Raw genomic sequence first — 20,461 nt, 5'->3', positions numbered from 1 at the left:
TTTTTTTTTAATGTTACAGACTTTCAAAAATGCGTATTCATTTGTTAATGAAATTCGTGACAAAGAGAAAGAACAACTTAAAAATGAGCTGGAAAAGGAGACAAATACTGCCAAGAAGGAGAAGATCAAGTACATTTTACAAAGAATGGTTTGTGCATATAAAACTACTTCTTATTTTTAACAGTTAAATAGGTTTAGAATTACTGACTTGCCTGGTCTCATACAGTATATCTTTCTCAACTGCACAGTGTGAAAAAAGTAACTCTTCTACTCAGTATGGACCAACATTGTGTTGATTATGTGTAACCAGTATCAGTGTTCCTGAGTGGGGCTCAATGTGAGATACTTGCATATTGTAGGCAGCTGTTACAATTTGCAATACTGACTCTCAACATTCTTAGTTTTGGATTGTTGCAGCTAATGACTTGATTTTTGGGATATCTTACAATTTTTTGGTGTGAGTGTTACATGATTTTTCTTTTTCACTTTAAAACCACGCCTTTGTTTTATATCCTTCAACTGAACCACTCCCAAAATTTGAACTCCGTTTGAATATTCTTACAGTGCTAACTCTGAAGATATCTTCATTCATCAAGTACAAAGTAAAAACTGAATTCCTCCAAAGTAACTTTCCAAATAGCACCAAAAGCTTCACAAAATTGCACAAAACTAATAGAATGCAAGAAACATGGAGAATATCTTAGTATGGTTGAACTGCATAGACACAGTGAATATCAGCGACGATGCTGTATTGTGGAGAGTGTGATACAAACAACTAGAATTTTTAAAGCAATACTAAGTGGCTACAATTTTGGAAGCTACAGAAATATTGTGAAGGAAATAAATAGTGAGTCAGAGGAAACATTTAACAAATGATACTCCATCCTAAGCTATTCTTACCAACCTAAATATAAATTCTTGTTTTCCGAAACCTATAAATTGCTACAAATGCTACAACACAGTCAGATTGTTACGACATTGTGGAAAATACAATTTGATTGCACATGAAGCTAATAAATATGCAGGGTGATTATAATTAAAGTTACACTTTAAAAACGCTATAGAAATAACACCACTGATCAGAATGACATCAAATTGCAATGGAATGTTATCGGAGAGTGGGGGGAAATGTATGGCAGAAGAAAAGAAATGGTGTGAAAATAAATGACGTTGTATGTGTCAGAATACGTAAATGAAAATGCCTTTCATGCACTTGACCCATTAAAGTTGGTATAAACATGCCAGGTACATGGCTTTTCCTCCTTTTGTGTCCACAACGTTCACCATGACTGTCTCAATGCAGGATCACGCTCTGCTTGTAAAGCTGTATTACAAGACTGATGACTGTGCACGTCGCTCTACAGAAATTCCAGACACTGAAGGGTTTGAAGAAAGGTGTTGGTCTGGTTACTGCCATGGGTCTGGAGTAAATGATTTGGAAATTTGACAGGTTCTTTTGATGTGCAACATGGTAGAGGAAGGAAATGAATTGATTCAACATCAGTGGAAGCAGTGGTCACAGCAATCCAGGAGGAGACAAGTGGTGGCATGCAAACGTGTAGTGCACAGAGAATTGCTCGAACATTGGACATACCCGTGAACACGGTGTGTAAAATCCTATGAAACATCCTTCTTTGCTATCCATTCAAAATTACCCATGTGTGCAAGTTGCTTCCTGTTGACCTGCCAGCAAGAGAGACCTTTCCTTTAGATTTTCTTGCTTGCATGGAAATGCACAATGATTGGCTGTGGAAGATTTTGTGGACAGACGAAGCCCACTTCCATCTGACAGGATATGTCAATACACAGAATTGTCGAATATGGTCAATGGAAAAACCACACACAAATCAATCAGTACCTCTTTTTCCTGAAAAGGTCACTGTGTGGTCCAGGTTTACGGCATCATTTATCATGTGGCCACTTTTTTTTTTTTTTTTTTTAAGAGGCAAGTACTTCCGGTTCTGTTACCTGTACTGTCACTGGTAAGTGCTATGAGTGTCTTTTGCGCAACCACATCATTCCAGCTCTCTAACAGCATGGATGTGTGGATGGGATCGTTTTTATGCAAGATGGTACATCTCTGTACAATACAAATCCAGTTAGCAGCTGCTGGAGTCCCATTTTGGAAATGCTAGAATTATCAGCCGCCATTTCCCTACAGCCTGGTCGTCTCGATCACCTGATCTTAATCCGTGTGACTTCTGATTGTGGGGCTATCTGAAAGATGTTGTGTTCAGTGTTCAGATTGCAAACTTAGCTGCGTTCAAGGCACACATTATGCAACACATTCTGAACGTGACCTCAGAAACATGCCGATCAGTTGTGGAACATGCTGTTTCTAGGTTTCAACTTGTTGCAGAAAACGGTGGACAGCATATTGAACATGTTTTGCGCCAGTCACAGAAATTAATATTTCAATTGATGATTTTTATGCAGGTTTTGGCCTCAGTACAATTAAAAACCAATGTGAGTGTTGCTTTTTATGCAGATTTTGGCCTCAGGACAATTAAAAACCGATTTCTCCCATCCATGATCTTGCCGTGGTAGATGGGCTTATGTAACGGACAGTATCACACCTGTACACCCATGCACAATGAGTAGTACAGTTTGTTTAACATCTAACATACATCTTTGGCATTGTTGTGTGTAATTCATTTGTCATTTGTAATCGGCTACGATTAAATTATCATGCTTACAGTGCCATCTATTGTTACATTTTGTAACTATTTCTTTTTCTGTTGCCATAGATTTTCCTTCTTCTCCGATAATATTGCGTTGCAGTTTTATGTCATTCTGACCAAATACTGTCTTGAAGACTGTGTGTAGTGCCGCCACCTGTCGGAACATCATGAAACTGTGGTTTTATTTGCACAGCGGTTTGAAAGTTTAACTTTAATTATAATCACCCTGTATAATGTGACAAAGTATCAATTGCTTCAGCAACCATCCAATCCAGAATAGAGACTGCATACTTCCTCTTGACAAACAGAAACTTCAGGAGCTTTAGTATCCATCTGAATTTTAAACAGTGAGGACAGTAGTGTACTTAAAGTTATTCTGATGTTGATGATTGTTACATTATTATCTTCATTTGTAAAAAGAAATTTCTAATAGAGTTCAGTTTTATTCTATAAAGATTTATGGAATTAGACAATTGACCAAACATAGCTGCAAGTCCCTTTATTCAAAGTAACAGCACTGGACACGGCAAGACTGAAGACAGACACACACACACACACACACACACACACACACACACACACACACACACACACACACACACACAAAGTAAAGCAGTCTACATAGAATGAATATGTGAGCATGTGTGATAGAATTACAGTTCTTGGCACAAAGGAACCCTAACACTTGATTTTGTAGGAAACCTCCTTGTGGCCTGCATTTAGCATTTTTGATGTCCTTAAAGACTGGCTGTTATTGGATACCACTATATCTTGGTAGTCTTTATGCCTTTTGTGCACTCTCCCAAACACTGCCCACACGCAGTACATTATTTTTTGAAGTAACTGTATCGTTCAGGATAACCATATGTTCTCTTCTCTCATATTAGAAGAATAGCTGAATTTTAAGTTTGTGTCCAATCTGATAATATAGTTGGCTCAATCCCGCATTCAGCCATCCTGATTTAGGTTTTCCATGATTTCCCTAAATCACTTTAGGCAAATGCTAGAATGGCTCCTTTGAAAGGGCACAGCTGACTTCCTTCTCCATCCTTTCCTAACTTCATGGGACCGATGACTTCACTGTTTGGTCCCTTCCTCCAAATCAGCCAACCAACCTGTGAAATTTTTGGGGAGTATTTAATTGTTAATCAAAAGGGTAGGTTAATGGAAAATGGAGGTATTGTATTTATCTTAGTAGACAAGAAACTCAAATCCGTTGAGATACAGAAACTACATGAGTTCATTTGGGCAAGATTCAGTATCAGGGGTGGGCATAATCTTAGAATTTGATCCTTCTGTCAACTGGTAGACTCACCCCCAGATGTAACCAAAAAGTTTGGACAATACCTTAGTTCACTAGGATGCAAGTTCCCCAATTATACTGCAATCATCGGGGGAGACTTCAACATTCAACAATCATTTGGGATAGTTAAGAACAACTCATGGCAGGAGTCACCATTCATGGTATACAGTCTATACAGGCACTGTAAATAAACTCCTAAAGACACGGAGACTGCTGTGTAATAAGTGTAAAACATAGATACAAAAATGCTCAGTTAGTTATGTTAGGCTGTCAGGATGGCAATGCATGCATCTTTCAGTGATTACTCTAGCAAAAAACTACCAAAATATTCCTCACAAAACCTGAAGAAATTCTGGTTATGCTTAAAGCCTATTAGTGGTACCAAACTTAGCCTCCAGACACTAATAAAGGAGAAAGGCATGGTAATTGGAGATAGCTAAACAAAATCAGAAATGCTGAACTCAATTTTCAAATTTTCCTTTACGAAGTGATATCCAGTTTAATTCTGGTACCCCAGCAAATATGAGTGAATAGATATTGATGTCAGTAGCCTTGAGAAATAGCTGAAACTGCTAAAACTGAACAAAGCTTCAGGGCCTGTTGGAACCCCGTATCAAATTTATACTGAATTTTCAGCCCCTTCTTACCCATAGTATATTTTAGGTTCATAGAACAAAATACAGTGCCCAGTGGTTAGAAGAAAGCACTGTTCACATCTACCTTTAAGAAGAGGAGCACACAAAACTATCACCTGTTATTCTCCATATCCATTTGTTATAGAATCTTAGAACATATTCTGAGCTCAAATGTAATAAGACATCTCAAACAGAATTATCTTGTATGTCACAATCAGCTTGGATTTTGGAAACATTGATCATGTGAAACCACAGTCATAGTTCTTGACTTCTGAAAACTATTTGGCTCAATACAACACTTATGCTTATTTTTGAAAGCAGAGTTGTATGGAATATTAAGCAATTTTTCTTATTGTGGTGGATGCAGCTGGTTAGCTTGAATGGAGAATCAACAAAAATTGTAGAAGTAACATCAGGTGGGCCCAGGGAAGTGTATTGAGACCTTTGCTGTAGAGACCCTTGCTTTTCATATTGTGTATTAATGATCTTGCAGACAATATTAATAGTAATGTCAGGCTTTTAGTAGACAGTGCTATTATCTATAATGAAATTCTATGTGGGAAAAGGTGCGTATGTATTCAGTCTGATCTTGATAAGATTTCAAAGTGTTCTAAATGTTCAGACATGTAAAATTTTGCTCTTGACAAAAAAAAAAAAAAAAAAAAAAAAAAAAAAAAAAAAAAAAAAAAAAAAAAAAAAAATTGCTGTACCCTATGACTACAATACAATATCAGTGAGTCACAACTGGAATTGGTCAACTCATAAAGATGAATGTTTGTAACAAAAACAATTCGTAGGGCTATAAAAAGAATTATAACATAGGCTCGGTTTTAGGTCAGGCAGGTGTCAGGCTTTTGTTCATTGGTAGAATACTAGGGAAATTCAGTCAGACTGCAAAGGAGATTGCTCACAAAACTCATTTTAAACTGGAGTGTTATCAAATTAACAATAGGAGAGTGTGTCATGTAACTGCTGAATTCTTGCAGTAAGTCCAATAAATATATTAGCATATAGAGAAAGTACTGTAATGGCTTCCTGGCATAATGCAAGCTTACCAGAAAGTGTAGTAATGAACTGTGTAGATGAAAATGAAAGTCTTCAGGCAGTAGTGAGAGACATTACCCAAACAGTGGTAAAATATTTCTTTGGATTTGTGGATATCTTGTTTTGAGCTAGCTTCAATTCTGCAGCTGTCTCAAGTGTAGCATTGTGGGGCCCTGCTTTATATGTTATGTGAGCACTACTCTGGAAGCAGCTGCTTGTATACCAGGAAATGGTCCCCCAGCGGGTCCAGGGATTAGAACAGGCCTGAGGTATTTCTGCCGGTTGTAAGAGGTGACTAAAAAGGAGTCTCGCACGTTTCGGCCTTTATGTGATGGTCCCCTGTAGAGTTGGACATCCATTTTTTTAAAATTTTCTTGAAGAGTGAGCCAGCTGGGGAAGGGTGCCTTACATGGCGCATTGTGTCCATCACTCATTGAGATCTTTAGCTCACTTTCTCGTCGTCGCATTGCAGTCCTGCCAATTCTCCATCCTCTGTGCAGTATCGCTTTCTGTGCTGTCGACGATAATGGACTTCTTAACTTGTTTGCGTCTGATATCCAGCTCAGTAGCCAGTCCACTGTGGTGGGCCGCCACTTACCCTGTTGGTTGTAGCCCCCTGACCACCCAGGGATCGCTCTGCGGATGCCTGCACTGTTAACTCCCCATGTATGTCAAGGAGTAGATGCCCGTCATCCTGGGGCATCGGGACTGCCGGCAATGGGCATCCTGCTTGGTGGCCTTTGCTGCGGCTGGGTGGTGCCTGTGGGGAGTGCCCATGGTAGGAGTGGGTGGTATCAGGGCGGATGATGCACAATATAGCATACCACATCATCACTTGCTGGTGATAACACACCAGCAGTCTCTAAGCGTTCCAAGTCTTAGTACAATGCCAGGAAATACAACCCTAAATCATTCCCCTCCCTGGCCACTCCATGATAGGAATGGTAGGCTAAGGATGGCAGCAAACCTTATTCGCTCTGGTACCTCGTATGGATGAATCTGATGGAGACTCCTTTGTTTCAGTGAAGCCTTAGTTTTTTGTTGGTAATTTAGAGGACAAGTTTGGGGAGGTGGAGGACATGTCCAAAATATGTTCGTGGTGAGTCTTGATAAAAACGGCATCCTCTGCCCAGTCACAGGCATTACTCGCTTGTGACACACTAGGGGATGTTTCCGTTGCCATCACACTTCATAAGAGCTTAAATATGGTCCAGGGTATTATATTCCACAGGGACCTGCTTTTGTGGTCTGATGATGAGGTGTGTGCTAACTTAGAGCACCGAGGTGTTCATTTCACCCAACGTGTCCATAGGGGTCCAAGGGATAATCAGGTTGCCAATGGTGCCTTCATCTTGGCCTTCGAGGGTGACACATCGCCCAAAAAAGCCAAGGTGATGGTCCATCGTTGTGATGTCAAATCATATATCCCTTTCCCGATGAGGTGCTTTAAGTGCTGGAAGTTTGCCTATATGTCGTCCAGCTGTACTTCCAGCATCACATGTTGAGATTGTGGACGTCCTTCACATCACAATACTCCATGTGCCCTGCCTCCCATCCTTGTCAACTGCGGAGAGCATCATTCCCATTGCTCGCCAGACTGCAGGATTTTACAGCAAGGAAGAAAAATCATGGAATATAAGACCCTGGACTGATTGACCTACACTGAGGCTAATAGGAAATTTGTGTGCCACCATCCTGTGGCTATGACCACCTCTTACACCTCCGTTACGAGAGCGGTTGTAACCCCATCAGATCAACAAATTCAAGTTGGCTCTCAGAGCCGGTAGACTACATCTGCCCCCTTGATGGTGTGGTACACTTCAATCCCTGTTGCTCCCATACCACCTACCTTGCGAGCACTGCCCCCACCCCTCCCTTCTCCCAACTATCGGGGACACTGGTCCCCACTTCTGAGCCCAAGAAGCATAAAGGTCTTCTTCGGCTCCTCTAAGTAGGAAGGTTTCTGCTAGTGGGAAAGATGACACATGCCAGTGGTTGAAGTGCATAAAAGCAGCTGGTCATAGGACTTCAGGATCATCCTCAGTCCCTGACACAGAATCAGTGAAGCCCTTCCATCCAGAGAAACCCAAGGAGCAGAGAGAGAAGTCCAAAAAGAAGACCCCAAGACCAAGGGAATTGTGGTGGCACCCACACCACCGCTACCTACAAGCTCTGCGTCTGACAATGGGGTGGAGATTCTGGTGTCTGCTGAGGACATAGTTCTCGCTGGACCCTCAGACACAATGGATATAGACTGCTCAGGCAATAAGACGGTGGCAGCAGGTGACCCTGAGGCGTAAGTTGCTGCATTGAATGTTCCTTGCCTTCCCAGCCTCACGATCACATTATCATCCTCCAGTGGAATTGTGGTGGTTTTTTCCACCACCTGGCTGAGCTACAGCAGTTGTTAAGCTTTATACCTGCTTTCTGTGTTGGCTTCAGGAAACCTGGTTCTTGGCAATGCAGACCCATGCCCTTCACTTCTACAGGGAATATTACAATAACGTAGCGAATATAATAAGAGTGTGAGGTGGAGTTTGGGTCTATGTTGTGAACTTAGTATGTAGTGAGCCTGTGCCCCTGCAAATCCCTCTTGAAGCTGTGGCTGCCAGGACACTGGCATCACAAGAAATAACTGTCTGCAACTTATATCTTCCTCCACATGGTGCAGTACCCCTGAATACATTGGCTGCACTGATTGCTCAACTTCCTAAACCTTTCCTACTTTTGGGACCGTGCTTACTGGCCGAGGCAGAGATGTCGAAACTTTACTGTCTTAGTTTGACCTCTGTTTCTTTAACTACTGGGGCTGCCACACATTTCAGTGTGGCGCATGGTAGCTACTTGACCATTGGTTTATCAATTTGCAGCCCAGAACTTCCCCCATATATCTTCTGGTGAGCACACGCCAACCTGTGTGGTAGTGACCACTTCTCCCCATCTTCCTCTTACTCCCCAGCATCATGCTCATGGATGCCTACCCAGATGGGCTTTCAACAAGGCAGACTGGGAAACCTTCATCTCTCCTGTCACTGCTCAAACTGATGCAAACACGATTGCCGAGCAATTTGCTGAGCACTATGCTCCAGCCTTTGCATCGGAGAATTATACCCCCCTTTCCTAGCACCCTACCTTCGGTGTTGGGCAACAATGCCTCAACTGCAGCTTTAGTTCTACATTTTATTTGTAAGGATGGGTTTTATCATTTGATCTAAGTTTTAGCATGTGTCTTTTGTCCCTCTGTGTCCTCCGCCCTAGCACTTTTAGGGTGGAGGCTTTAATATGTTGCAGAGTGGCTGGCTTCTCCTTTTTATTCTTGTGGTTGGCCAGTCACTGTAATCTGCTTTTGGGTTTATTCTCTTGTAACTGTTTTTTGCATCTCTGTTGTTTTCTTGTCTTCTTTTGTTCCTTTTAGTATTTGTTACCTTTCCTTCATTCTTATGTTTTTTCCTTTCTTTCCAATTTGTGTTGTGCGTCTCATTTGTTTTATTCTCCCCCTTGTGGCATTATTTTATTCAGAACAAGGGATCGATGACCAAGCAGTTTGCTCCCTTCCCCCCTCTTTGTAACCAACCAACCAACAAACCAGAAAATGGGTGGCTTGCATGTGAAGCTTTTCTTAGCTTCTCTGTATACTGACTGAGCTGTTAGGTGTAACATACTATGGTGCCAGAAGTGGGTCATCTGTAGTTGTTATGGAAGAGAATACAGGTTGTATGAGGTCAGAAAAAGAAAAAGTAAGCCTATTATTCATTGTCTATAACAATGTATGTGATAAGATTCCAGAATTACTCCCATTTATTAATGGTAATAACTCTCCCCAAAAACTGGGAACAGAGTGTTTTTTGAAGCCAGAAATAAATACAACTGAAATATTAAATTCTGAATGGAATATATACTATAATAATAGACTTGGCATCAGTAGCAGAGCCATTTTTGTAGCCATAAATAGTGAATTGGCAAGCAAGGCAATCTCATTGAAAATAAGCAACAGGTAATGAGATGTTCCTGTTAATTATCCACATCTCAACTTTCTTTTTCTGCTACTGCTGCTGAGACTGACTGAAGAAATCTTCTGACTGATTTGTCTTTGTAATATTCTCTGATTTTCATTTCCTTTATAACATATAAAATTATTAAAAATATAAGTAAAATGGTACATTGCTACACAATGGAAACTCCAGGTAGGATTATCAACAATGTAGGAAAAGACAGATTGCTTCTTACCGTAAAGAAGACACGTTAAGGTGCAGACAGGCAGAATTAAAAGATAGTACCATAAAGCTTTTGACCACAGCCTTCATCAGTAAAAAGAACACACACACACACACACACACACACACACACACACACACACACACACACCTGCCAACTCCATTTCTGATGGAGATGCTGGGTTTGGCAGTCGTGTGTGCATGAGGTGTGCTTGCTTGCTTTGTGTGTGTGTGTGTGTGTGTGTGTGTGTGTGTGTGTGTGTGTGTGTGTGTGTGTGTGTGTCTGTCTTTCCAGTGCTGAAAGCTGTGACCAAAAGCTTTATTCAAGTGTCTTTGAATTGAGCCTGTTTTCAACTTGATGTGTCTTCTTTATGGTAAGTAGCAATCTGTCTTTTCCTAGGTTGTTGATAATGCTACCTGGAGTTTCCATAGTGTATGACTCTATCGTTTTACTTATATTTGTAATAATTTTATATGTTATAAAGGAAATGAAAGGCAGAGAATATTACACAGACAAAGCAGTCAGAAGATTTCTCTCTCTCTCTCTCTCTCTCTCTCTCTCTCTCTCTCTCTCTCTCTCTCTCTCTGTGTGTGTGTGTGTGTGTGTGTGTGTGTGTGTGTGTGTGTGTGTGTGTGTTTTCGTTTTCTGTCTAACAGTGTTTTCTTTGTGCCTGTCTGCAACTCAGTATTATCTTTATGATGAGTAGCAATCTATCCTATTCCTCATATTGTTTATTTTCCAACCTGGAATTTCCATTGTTTGGTATAAAATCATTAATTGGTCACTGAGTTGGTGTAATCCTCAATAATAATTTGTAACACCACCAATTTCACTGGCATATGTGATACAAAGACGTGTGCAAGCCTCTCTTTGCATCTGCTCTGTTTAAAAACTACCAGAAGAAAACAAAGTAGGCCTGACTTTCTTAACTTATTTTCAGAAAAGTGAAAATAAGACAGTGGCAGAGATGAAATTGCTCAAATGAAAACCTAATCGATAACAATTACTTCGTTGAAAAAATACAATGAAAACCACATCTAAAAGCACAAAGATAAACAAAAATAGTTATGCTGAAGCCAGGGAAGAAATGATACATTACGTGCAAATATCAAAGTGATGGAGTGCTTCAGAGAAAGCATGGAAAACATTTCACATAAATTCTCTGATTGTACTGTAGCTATGATTTTGTTGTTGTTGTCTTCCTGAGACTGGTTTGATGCAGCTCTCCATGCTACTATATCCTGTGCAAGCTGCTTCATCTCCCAGTACCTACTGCAACCTACATCCTTCTGAATCTGCTTAGTGTATTCATCTCTTGGTCTCCCTCTACGATTTCTACCCTCCATGCTGCCCTCCAATACTAAATTGGTGACCCCTTGATGCCTCAACACATGTCCTACCAACCGATCCCTTCTTCTAGTCAAGTTGTGCCACAAACTTCTCTTCTCTCCAATCCTATTCAATACCTCCTCATAAGTTATGTGATCTACCCATCTAATTTTCAGCATTCTTCTGTAGCACCACATTTCAAAAGCTTCTATTCTCTTCTTGTCCAAACTAGTTATCGTCCATGTTTCACTTCCATACATGGCTACACTCCAAACAAATACTTTCAGAAACATAAATCTATATTCGATGTTAACAAATTTCTCGTCTTCAGAAATGCTTTCCTTGCCATTGCCAGTCTGCATTTGATATCCTCTCTACTTCGGCCATCAACAGATATTTTACTCCCCAAATAGCAAAACTCCTTTACTACTTTAAGTGTCTCATTTCCTAATCTAATTCCCTCAGCATCACCCGATTTAATTTGACTACATTCCATTATCCTAGTTTTGCTTTTGTTGATGTTCATCTTTTATCCTCTTTTCAAGACACTGTCCATTCCGTTCAACTGCTCTTCCAAGTCCTTTGCCGTCTCTGACAGAATTATAATGTCATCGGCGAACCTCAAAGTTTTTACTTCTTCTCCATGAATTTTAATACCTACTCCAAATTTTTCTTTTGTTTCCTTTACTGCTTGCTCAATATACAGATTGAATAACATCGGGAAGAGGCTACAACCCTGTCTCACTCCTTTCCCAACCACTGCTTCCCTTTCATGCCCCTCGACTTTAATAACTGCCATCTGGTTTCTGTACAAATTGTAAATAGCCTTTCGCTCCCTGTATTTTACCCCTGCCACCTTCAGAATTTGAAAGAGAGTATTCCAGTCAACATTGTCAAAAGCTTTCTACAAATGCTGGAAATGCAGGTTTGCCTTTTCTTAATCTTTCTTCTAAGATAAGTCGTAAGGTCAGTATTGCCTCACGTGTTCCAACATTTCTACGGAATCCAAACTGATCCTCTCCGAGGTCCGCATCTACCAGTTTTTCCATTCGTCTGTAAAGAATTCGCGTTAGAATTTTGCAGCTGTGACTTATTAAACTGATAGTTCGGTAATTTTCACATCTGTCAGCACCTGCTTTCTTTGGGATTGGAATTATTATATTCTTCTTGGAGTCTGAGGGTATTTCACCTGTCTCATACATCTTGCTCACCAGCTGGTAGAGTTTTGTCATGACTGGCTCTCCCAAGGCCGTCAGTAGTTCTAATGGAATGTTGTCTACTCCGGGGGCCTTGTTTCGACTCAGGTCTTTCAGTGCTCTGTCAAACTTTTCATGCAGTATCTTACTTCCCATTTCGTCTTCATCTACATCCTCTTCCATTTCCATAATATTGTCCTCAAGTACATCGCCCTTGTATAAACCTTCTATATACTCCTTCCACCTTTCTGCCTTCCCTTCTTTGCTTAGAACTGGGTTTCCATCTGAGCTTTTGATATTCATACATGTGGTTTTCTTCTCTCCAAAGGTCTCTTTAATTTTCCTGTAGGCAGTGTCTATTTTACCCCTAGTGAGATAAGCTTCTACATCCTTACATTTGTCCACTAGCCATGCCTGCTTAGCCATTTTGCACTTCCTGTCAATCTCATTTTTGAGATGTTTGTATTCCTTTTTGCCTGCTTCATTTACTGCATTTTTATATTTTCTCCTTTCATCAATTAAATTCAATATTTCTTCTGTACCCAAGGATTTCTAGCAGCCCTTGTCTTTTTACCTACTTTATCCTCTGCTGCCTTCACTACTTCATCCCTCAGAGCTACCCATTCTTCTTCTACTGCGTTTCTTTCCCCCATTACTGTCAATTGTCCCCTTATGCTCTCCTTGAAACTCTGTAAAACCTCTGGTTCTTTCAGCTTATTCAGATCCCATGTCCTTAAATTCCCACCTTTTTGCAGTTTCTTCAGTGTTAACCTACAGGTCATAACCAATAGATTGTGGTCAGAGTCCACATCTGCCCCTGGAAATGTCCTACAATTTAAAACCTGATTCCTAAATCTCTGTCTTACCATTATATAATCTATCTGATACCTTTTAGTATCTCCAGGATTCTTCCATGTATACAACCTTCTTTTATGATTCTTGAACCAAGTGTTAGCTATGATTAAGTTATGCTCTGTGCAAAATTCTACCAGACGGCTTTCTCTTTCATTTCTTAGCCCCAATCCATAATCACCTACTATGTTTCCTTCTCTCCCTTTTCCTACTGCCGAATTCCAGTCACCCATGACTATTAAATTTTCGTCTCCCTTCACTACCTGAATAATTTCTTTTATCTCATCATACATTACTGTAGTTATAGGAGATGTCTATTGAGAGACACACATGCTTATTAAAATGTTGGGACAGAGAATCCTACGTCATCATGCTAAATGTATTTTTTGAAAATTATCGTGAACAGTTGATGAGACAACCAACCTGTGAATAACCATATTGGATATTGTTCTCAGTCATGACTGGAGAAAGGAATCTTCAATCATTGATGAGCAATGATCCATAAGTTCAATAAGCTCTTGATTAGAAACTACCCAAGCAGTAAGCAGCAAACATTCAACTCTGGAGAGGAGAACCTGGACGTTCTCTAGTGCATACTGTAGGTCATATCTTAGATGAGCTTGTGCCTTTGAAGAGAGTAAGTGATGGACATATCACATTGTAGTTCAAGAAGAATATCAGAAAGTTACTACAAAATATGACAGTTGTACAGCAGAAACAAATAAAACTAAATCTTTACTATCTTACAGAAATTAGGGAACATCATTGTATAATCATAAATTTGATGTGTCAGAAAGTGCCATTTAAAAGAAGAATAAGGAAACTTAAGTAAGAAATGTTGAATGAAATCAAAATAGAGGTTTTACCTTCAGAGTCATTTAAAATACCCAACCAAGTTTTGGTCCTACATGAAATAAGTAAATGGAACAAAGTTGTACCTGCAGATTCATTTAAAATACTTAACTAAGTTTTGATCCTACATAATATAAAATAAGTAAATGGAACAAAACATCTGTCTGCATGCTTGTCGATCATGATGGCAGCACAATGGAAGGTAGTATGACAACTATAGAAATAAATTAACATGAAATTGAAATCTACTCAGATTGTTTGATAGAGGAAATGCTAGACAGTATGTCTGTCAGTTTCTGTATTTGATAAGCAGAAGAAACAGCCCCACATCTAGCAAGTGTTAACAACAGTTTATGCTACATGTCTGAAAAAACAAAACATGATTTGTGACTAAAAAGGCACAGGTCATTCCGATATAAGAATGATTGCAGAACTATAGACCTACCTAGCTGATGTCACATGTTGTAAAATTATGGAACATATTTTACACTTCCGTGTGATAACGTTTCTGATGATAGAATAACTATTCTGTGGGAATTATCATGGTTTCTAGAAGCACAAATCATGTACAGTCCAACTTTTTCTGTTCGTTTGTGCAGTAGGGGGCAGTCATCGATAACGGAACACAGATTCATGCTTTGTTTCTTGACTTTCAGAAATGTTGTAATATAATTGTTCTTTGTTACCTCATAAACAAAATATGTACATACAGAATATTCAGACAGATATGCAGTTCGATTGAAGACTTCCTATCAAACAGAACTCTGTACTTCATAATAAGAAAGCATCATAAAAACCAAAAGTGGCGTTTGGGTATTTCAGTGTACGTTGATAGGAATATTGCTGTTCTTAACGTATATAAATGACCTTGCAGATAATATCCGTAGCTCTCTGGGGTTGGTTGCACATGACAAATTTGTGTTTAGGGAGTTGAAATACCTAGGAAACTATTATGAAATGCAGTGAGAATTGAAAATGATCAGAAAGTAGTCATGTCATATACAAGCTCTGTTGCAATTTCTATGCAAGCGTGACCACTGACCAACTGTCCACTTGAATGAGCTGAGCACTCAGTGGCTGAGCACGACATGCTGGATTCAATGGCTGCTTCACAACCTGTGGATCCTCACCTCTCCCCCCAACACCAGCTTGTCTGAACTACATAGGATGGCAGTTTTCCTTGTAACACTTTGTTTGTTCTCATAATCCTCCTGTAGTAAATCTCCGCCTGCACCCACACCCTTTTTCCTACAATCTCCTCTTCCTCTGTTCTGTCATGTGTCTCAATCCACTCCCCCAAGCCTTTGTCATTGTGCACTGCGAGAACTCACCATTGCCCTTGTGTCATATTGCTATCCCATACACCTGCCGCCTCTGCCCTCTTGCATTATTATCCTGTATAGCTGCTGCCTCCCACTGAGGCATCAAGCCACCCTTCCCCAACCCTACCTCCCACTCCCTGCCTCCTTTGTTCCCAATACAACCTCTCATCCCAGCAACCCATAGAGCTGCAGTCCTAGCGTTGTGTATTCAGCTGGCACAATGTAACTTCACAAGTTTTGTGTGTGTGTGTGTGTGTGTGTGTGTGTGTGTGTGTGTGTGTGTGTGTGTGTACTTTAGCACTGTAGCTTGTTTAAAGATTTGTCTGGAAGCAAACAGGTTTTCACTCTTGTTTATGTGCCTTTTGATGACTCAACATGTCCATTATTTGATTTGCTGAACTGTCACATTTATTCCTGAATGATTGCACATAAATTGACAAAAAGACCCCATATTGTTTGGCTATGTGATGGTGATCACTTGCAAAAATTCCAAGAAAATCTCTCTGGAGTAATTGGAGATAGGATGACCACATAAGTATACATGTGGAGCCAGATGACTTATTGGAAAAATCATAAGGTGGTGTAATTCGCACACCATAGAGGTCTGTTTGAAAACCCCCTTTCAACAGTTTCTTGTGTATTCAGTGGACATGACTCTTATCACGTAGGATAAACAGAGAAGATTGAGAAGATTTAAAGAAGAGCTGTGTGCTTCACCAGGGGTTTGTTTAGTCAATGTTAAGGTATCAAGGAAATTCTCTACAGATTTCATTCAAAAAGACTATAAGCCAGCCATGTGAATATCAGAGACATGTACCTAGAAAATTCTGAGAGCCCACATTCCAAAACAAGTGAATAAATAATTAATATCACCAACAGACATCTTTCTAACAATTACAGTGGTAAGTTTAAAGGAGAGATTCATGCTGTCACACATCTGTACTAACAGTGTTTCCTCGTACGTACTAGTGAAGAATGGAATTGTAAAGAAAATGAATCCATTGTAATATGTACCTTCAAGTGCCTCTGTGGAGTACAGATGTAGATAAAGATGACATTGTTGTTATATATTTTACTTTCTGGTACTGATGCTAGTCTTTCCATGTTTATTCTATAGGGTGTCCCGGGAGGAATGGAATATGCAGGGATATGATTGGAACAATCATTTGAAATGAAAAACTTCATGTGGGTATATGCCCTATACGGAATGGTTTCCGAGATAGAATGCATTTAATGCACAATGCTATTTATTTTCTGTGTTATTCAGTATAGTGTCAGGTTTACAGATGTACACTTGTAAAACAATTAGTGAACATTACAACATGCATTTCACAAAGTATCAATTTAAAAAAATCTGTATATTTAACACATTCATCTCTAAGCATCTCCTACACGTTATGTTACAGTAGTTGTACAGTTCACAGTAAGTGTTCAAGTATCCCACTATCAACTTTAGTGTGTTTCTGCACTCGTGGGAGAATGTTTTGTGTTGCTTGTCTCAGTGCCTCTGCACATTCCCTAATGAGGTCAACAGCAACCATGATGCAACCAAGCAGTTCATCTCACATATTCACCTTTCATTTGTACACCTCAGATTTCATCCAACACCATAAACAAAAATCTGATGGTCTAGTGACCTTACACCATTGTAGTTAATTGTACTACCATCACCAATCCACCTATTAGGGTTGTATGGTTGAGATGTTCCTCACATGTCTGGGAAAGTGTGGAGGGGCCCTGTCATGCTGGAAGAACACTGCAGTCCAAGTGGCCAAAGGAACATCATCAAATTATCCAACAAATAAAGTTTCCCAAAAATGCAAATAATTCTGTCCCGTTTTTTGCTCTTCTAAAATGACTAGACCTATCTATCGACATGACCAAACATTGATCAAAAAACTAACGTGGAAATTGCTTTCCACTGTGTCATGTGGATTTTCTTCCGACCGTTGAGGATTATTGCATGTGTTGTTAATTCAGTTGCCTGTAAATTTAGCTTCATCAGTGAATGGTAGTAATGAAGCAAATGATGATTGTCATTTAATCAGTGACAAAGTTAGTCATGTGGCATTGTCACCAATGTGAAGATTGTACATACACTGTATGTGAAATGCCTGCAGGTTTTCTGCATGTAATGTTCACCATACGTGTCATGGGACATCGATATACGCAGAAAGTTGCCTTGTGCTGTTGGTTGGACTACACTGTGCTATTTCAACAATGTGTTGCTGTTCCTGTACAGTTTTTTGAACTACGTCTTCAGAGGGAAATGGTAACATGTAAACATACCTGTTTCACGCAATGTGCTGGAAATTAGGGAACACCAGTGTATAATAATGAATTTGATGTATCGGAAAGCGCCAAATGGTATTCTTTGACTGCAGCAGAAGTCCCACCATCGCAGAAACCATATACACTGTGTGTCCTTCATTAGTGAAGATGGGGTGGCATTTCAACCAGTGCATGTACTAACACAGTTAACCAGTGCTTCTCTCTGATACTCTCTCATTCCCTCTCACTACACGTCACTCACAACACGCCAGTGCGCTGGTTTAATAGCAGAAAGATCCTGAGAGAAGAGGTTGAAAGCAGTGAGGTATGTTGAGTGTGAATAAAATGTCAGAGGTTGTATGTGTAAGAACACAAATGCACACCACTAGAGAAAGAGAAAAAAAAGAAAAAAATTAAATGTGTTCTGGGAACTATTCTGAATAGGGAATAGATACATATGAATTTTTTTGCTTCAAATGAGCACTCCTGTTGTATCCTTGAATATTGTCCATTTTGCCTGGGACACCATGTTTACTTGTCTATATTTCATTATTTATTTAGTATAATATGATTATTACTATCATCTTTATTGGGAGTACTGCATGTCTCTCATTTACCTGTCCTGCTTTATAATTTCCTTCTGTAATACTTTAAAAAGCCGTTCTATTGATGGGAATGAACATGTGAAGTATAATTACTTTTGGACTTTCCTTGTAAAGATACCTTTTCTTTAATTTTTTCAGGGCACTGTGATCTTACAATAGTTCCCTCTAGTTAGAAAACCACCTTACTTCTGTCTTTTCTTTTTCATTATCTTCACTACCCTTCTGCCTGCCTGATCAATGGTCTGGGTTTTTTCCTTCTCATTTCTCGTGTATGTTTTCTTTTTCTTATAACTATTTCTTACACAGTGCCTCAATGCTCTTTGGAATAAAACATCAGGAACATGCAATGTTGTTTCTCATGTAGGGTCATTTAGTACCTCCTTGAGGTGTCAGATGTGATGTGAAATTCCTCTTGCCCATTCTAAAGACATCTCATCTCTGTAAAGTGACTTTGCCAGCTGGGGTGGCCGAGTGGTTCTAGGCGCTACAGTCTGGAACCGCACGACAGCTACGCTCACAGGTTCGAATCCTGCCTCGGGCATGGATGTGTGTGATATCCTTAGGTTAGTTAGGTTTAAGTAGTTCTAAGTTCTAGGGGACTGATGACCTCAGATGGTACGTCCCATAGTGCTCAGAGCCATCTGTAAAGTGACTTCAGTTTGCCTGTATCCCATACTTCCAAGAGCTAGTCTTCCAGTGGCCACCAGCAGTGGAGGGTGAATCTTCAACAACGCCAGTCTCTTTTGTTGGCATAGTGTCAGAAAAATTTGAAAAAAAGTAAACCTAAGATCCTGAGAAAATATGTTTCGGAGATGGCTGGCTGAGATCTTCTGCCAAGTACGAGGATCATTCCAAAAGTACATCCTCCTATTTTTATTCATGGAAACTACAGGAGATACATAAATCACAACAGCACAGCTAAATAGAGCAATATTTCAGCTACAACCGTCATTTTTCGACATAGTCACCATAATTCATTATGCCTTTTGTCAACAATGAACCAGAGCCTGCATGCTGCACTTGTAAAAATCGGAACTAGCTGAGGCTAACCATTCCCTTACAGCTTTGACAATAGCATTTGAGTCTTGAAAATTTTCACTGCGTAGTCCATCTTTCAGAGGCCCAAAGAGATGGAAGTCTGAAGGTGCCAAATCCAAATCAGGACTGTAAGTTGGATGTGGTTAAACATTCCAGCTGAATTTTGCAGTGAGTTGCATAGTCACAAAATTGGTATGGGCCTGGCATTATCGTGTTACAGGTGTAAGTTGATCTTCTTCTCCGGCCTTACCGGGGAAATTCCAGCTTTCAGCTTATTCAGTGTCTTCTTGTTGCATGCGGAATTGAGAGTTTCTCTAGGCTGCAGGACATCCAAAAGAATCACACCCTGTCTATCCCAGAAGACTGTGCACATCACTTTGTATACAGACAGCTGTGTTTTGAGTTTCCTCTTTTGACAGAGAATTTGCATGTCTCTATTCCCTGGACTGTCTTTTGGATTTTGGCTCATATTGGTGATGCTGTGTCCTATCTCCAGTGATGATGCTATTCCGAAAATTGTCACTTCTACCTTCGTAGTGGTCTAGCACATCGTGACAAATTTCCATTCAGTGAGTTTTTTTATCCTCCTGCAAGCAATCACATGACCCATCCCGCACAGACTTTGTTATAACTAAGATGTTCCTACATTGTTTCCAAGGTTGACATTCAGCTTTCTGTGGTAATTATCTGCCAATCAGCATGGATTAGTTGATCAAGATGCTCTTCATAGCGAGGGATGACAGCTGTGCAGAGTCAATCATATCATGGCTTGTTGTACACATCCTTTTCACTACATTGAAAGTACCATACGCATCGCCTCACATTGCTCAGGTCTGTTGTATCGCCTCCATGCACCTTAAGCAAGCATCAGTGGATTTCAATCGACACAATTTCTTCAGCAGTGAGGAATTCAATCACACATCACTGTTTTATATATGCATCCATATTAAATTCTGTTTTGGAACACTCCTCTGCTGGTGCCAACTACCGCAGAACAACAGAACCACCTGCAAATGACAGGGGAAGCTTGCATCACATCACAACAATGCTGCAGTGTTTACCTGCAAAGAGTATGATCAGATTTGGATCTGTTTAAGACTGTGGTTGGCTGCTTTGTT

The 20,461-nt window shown here is 39.9% G+C and overlaps 1 protein-coding gene across 1 annotated transcript in view; it reads left to right on the top strand.

The window, feature by feature from the left end:
- LOC126348475 (ribosomal RNA processing protein 36 homolog) overlaps positions 1–20,461 on the top strand; it is an 87,766-nt gene that overhangs the window by 42,311 nt on the left and 24,994 nt on the right. The window contains exon 4 of the mRNA XM_050002357.1: positions 20–148. Within this exon, the coding sequence (XP_049858314.1) occupies positions 20–148 (129 nt within the window). The remainder of the gene's footprint in view (positions 1–19; positions 149–20,461) is intronic.

The sequence above is a fragment of the Schistocerca gregaria genome, chromosome 1 (assembly GCF_023897955.1).
Source record: "Schistocerca gregaria isolate iqSchGreg1 chromosome 1, iqSchGreg1.2, whole genome shotgun sequence".
Taxonomy (NCBI): Eukaryota; Metazoa; Arthropoda; class Insecta; order Orthoptera; family Acrididae; genus Schistocerca; species Schistocerca gregaria.
Note: the sequence above shows the minus strand (reverse complement) of the source record. Positions and strands in the feature narration are given on the sequence as shown.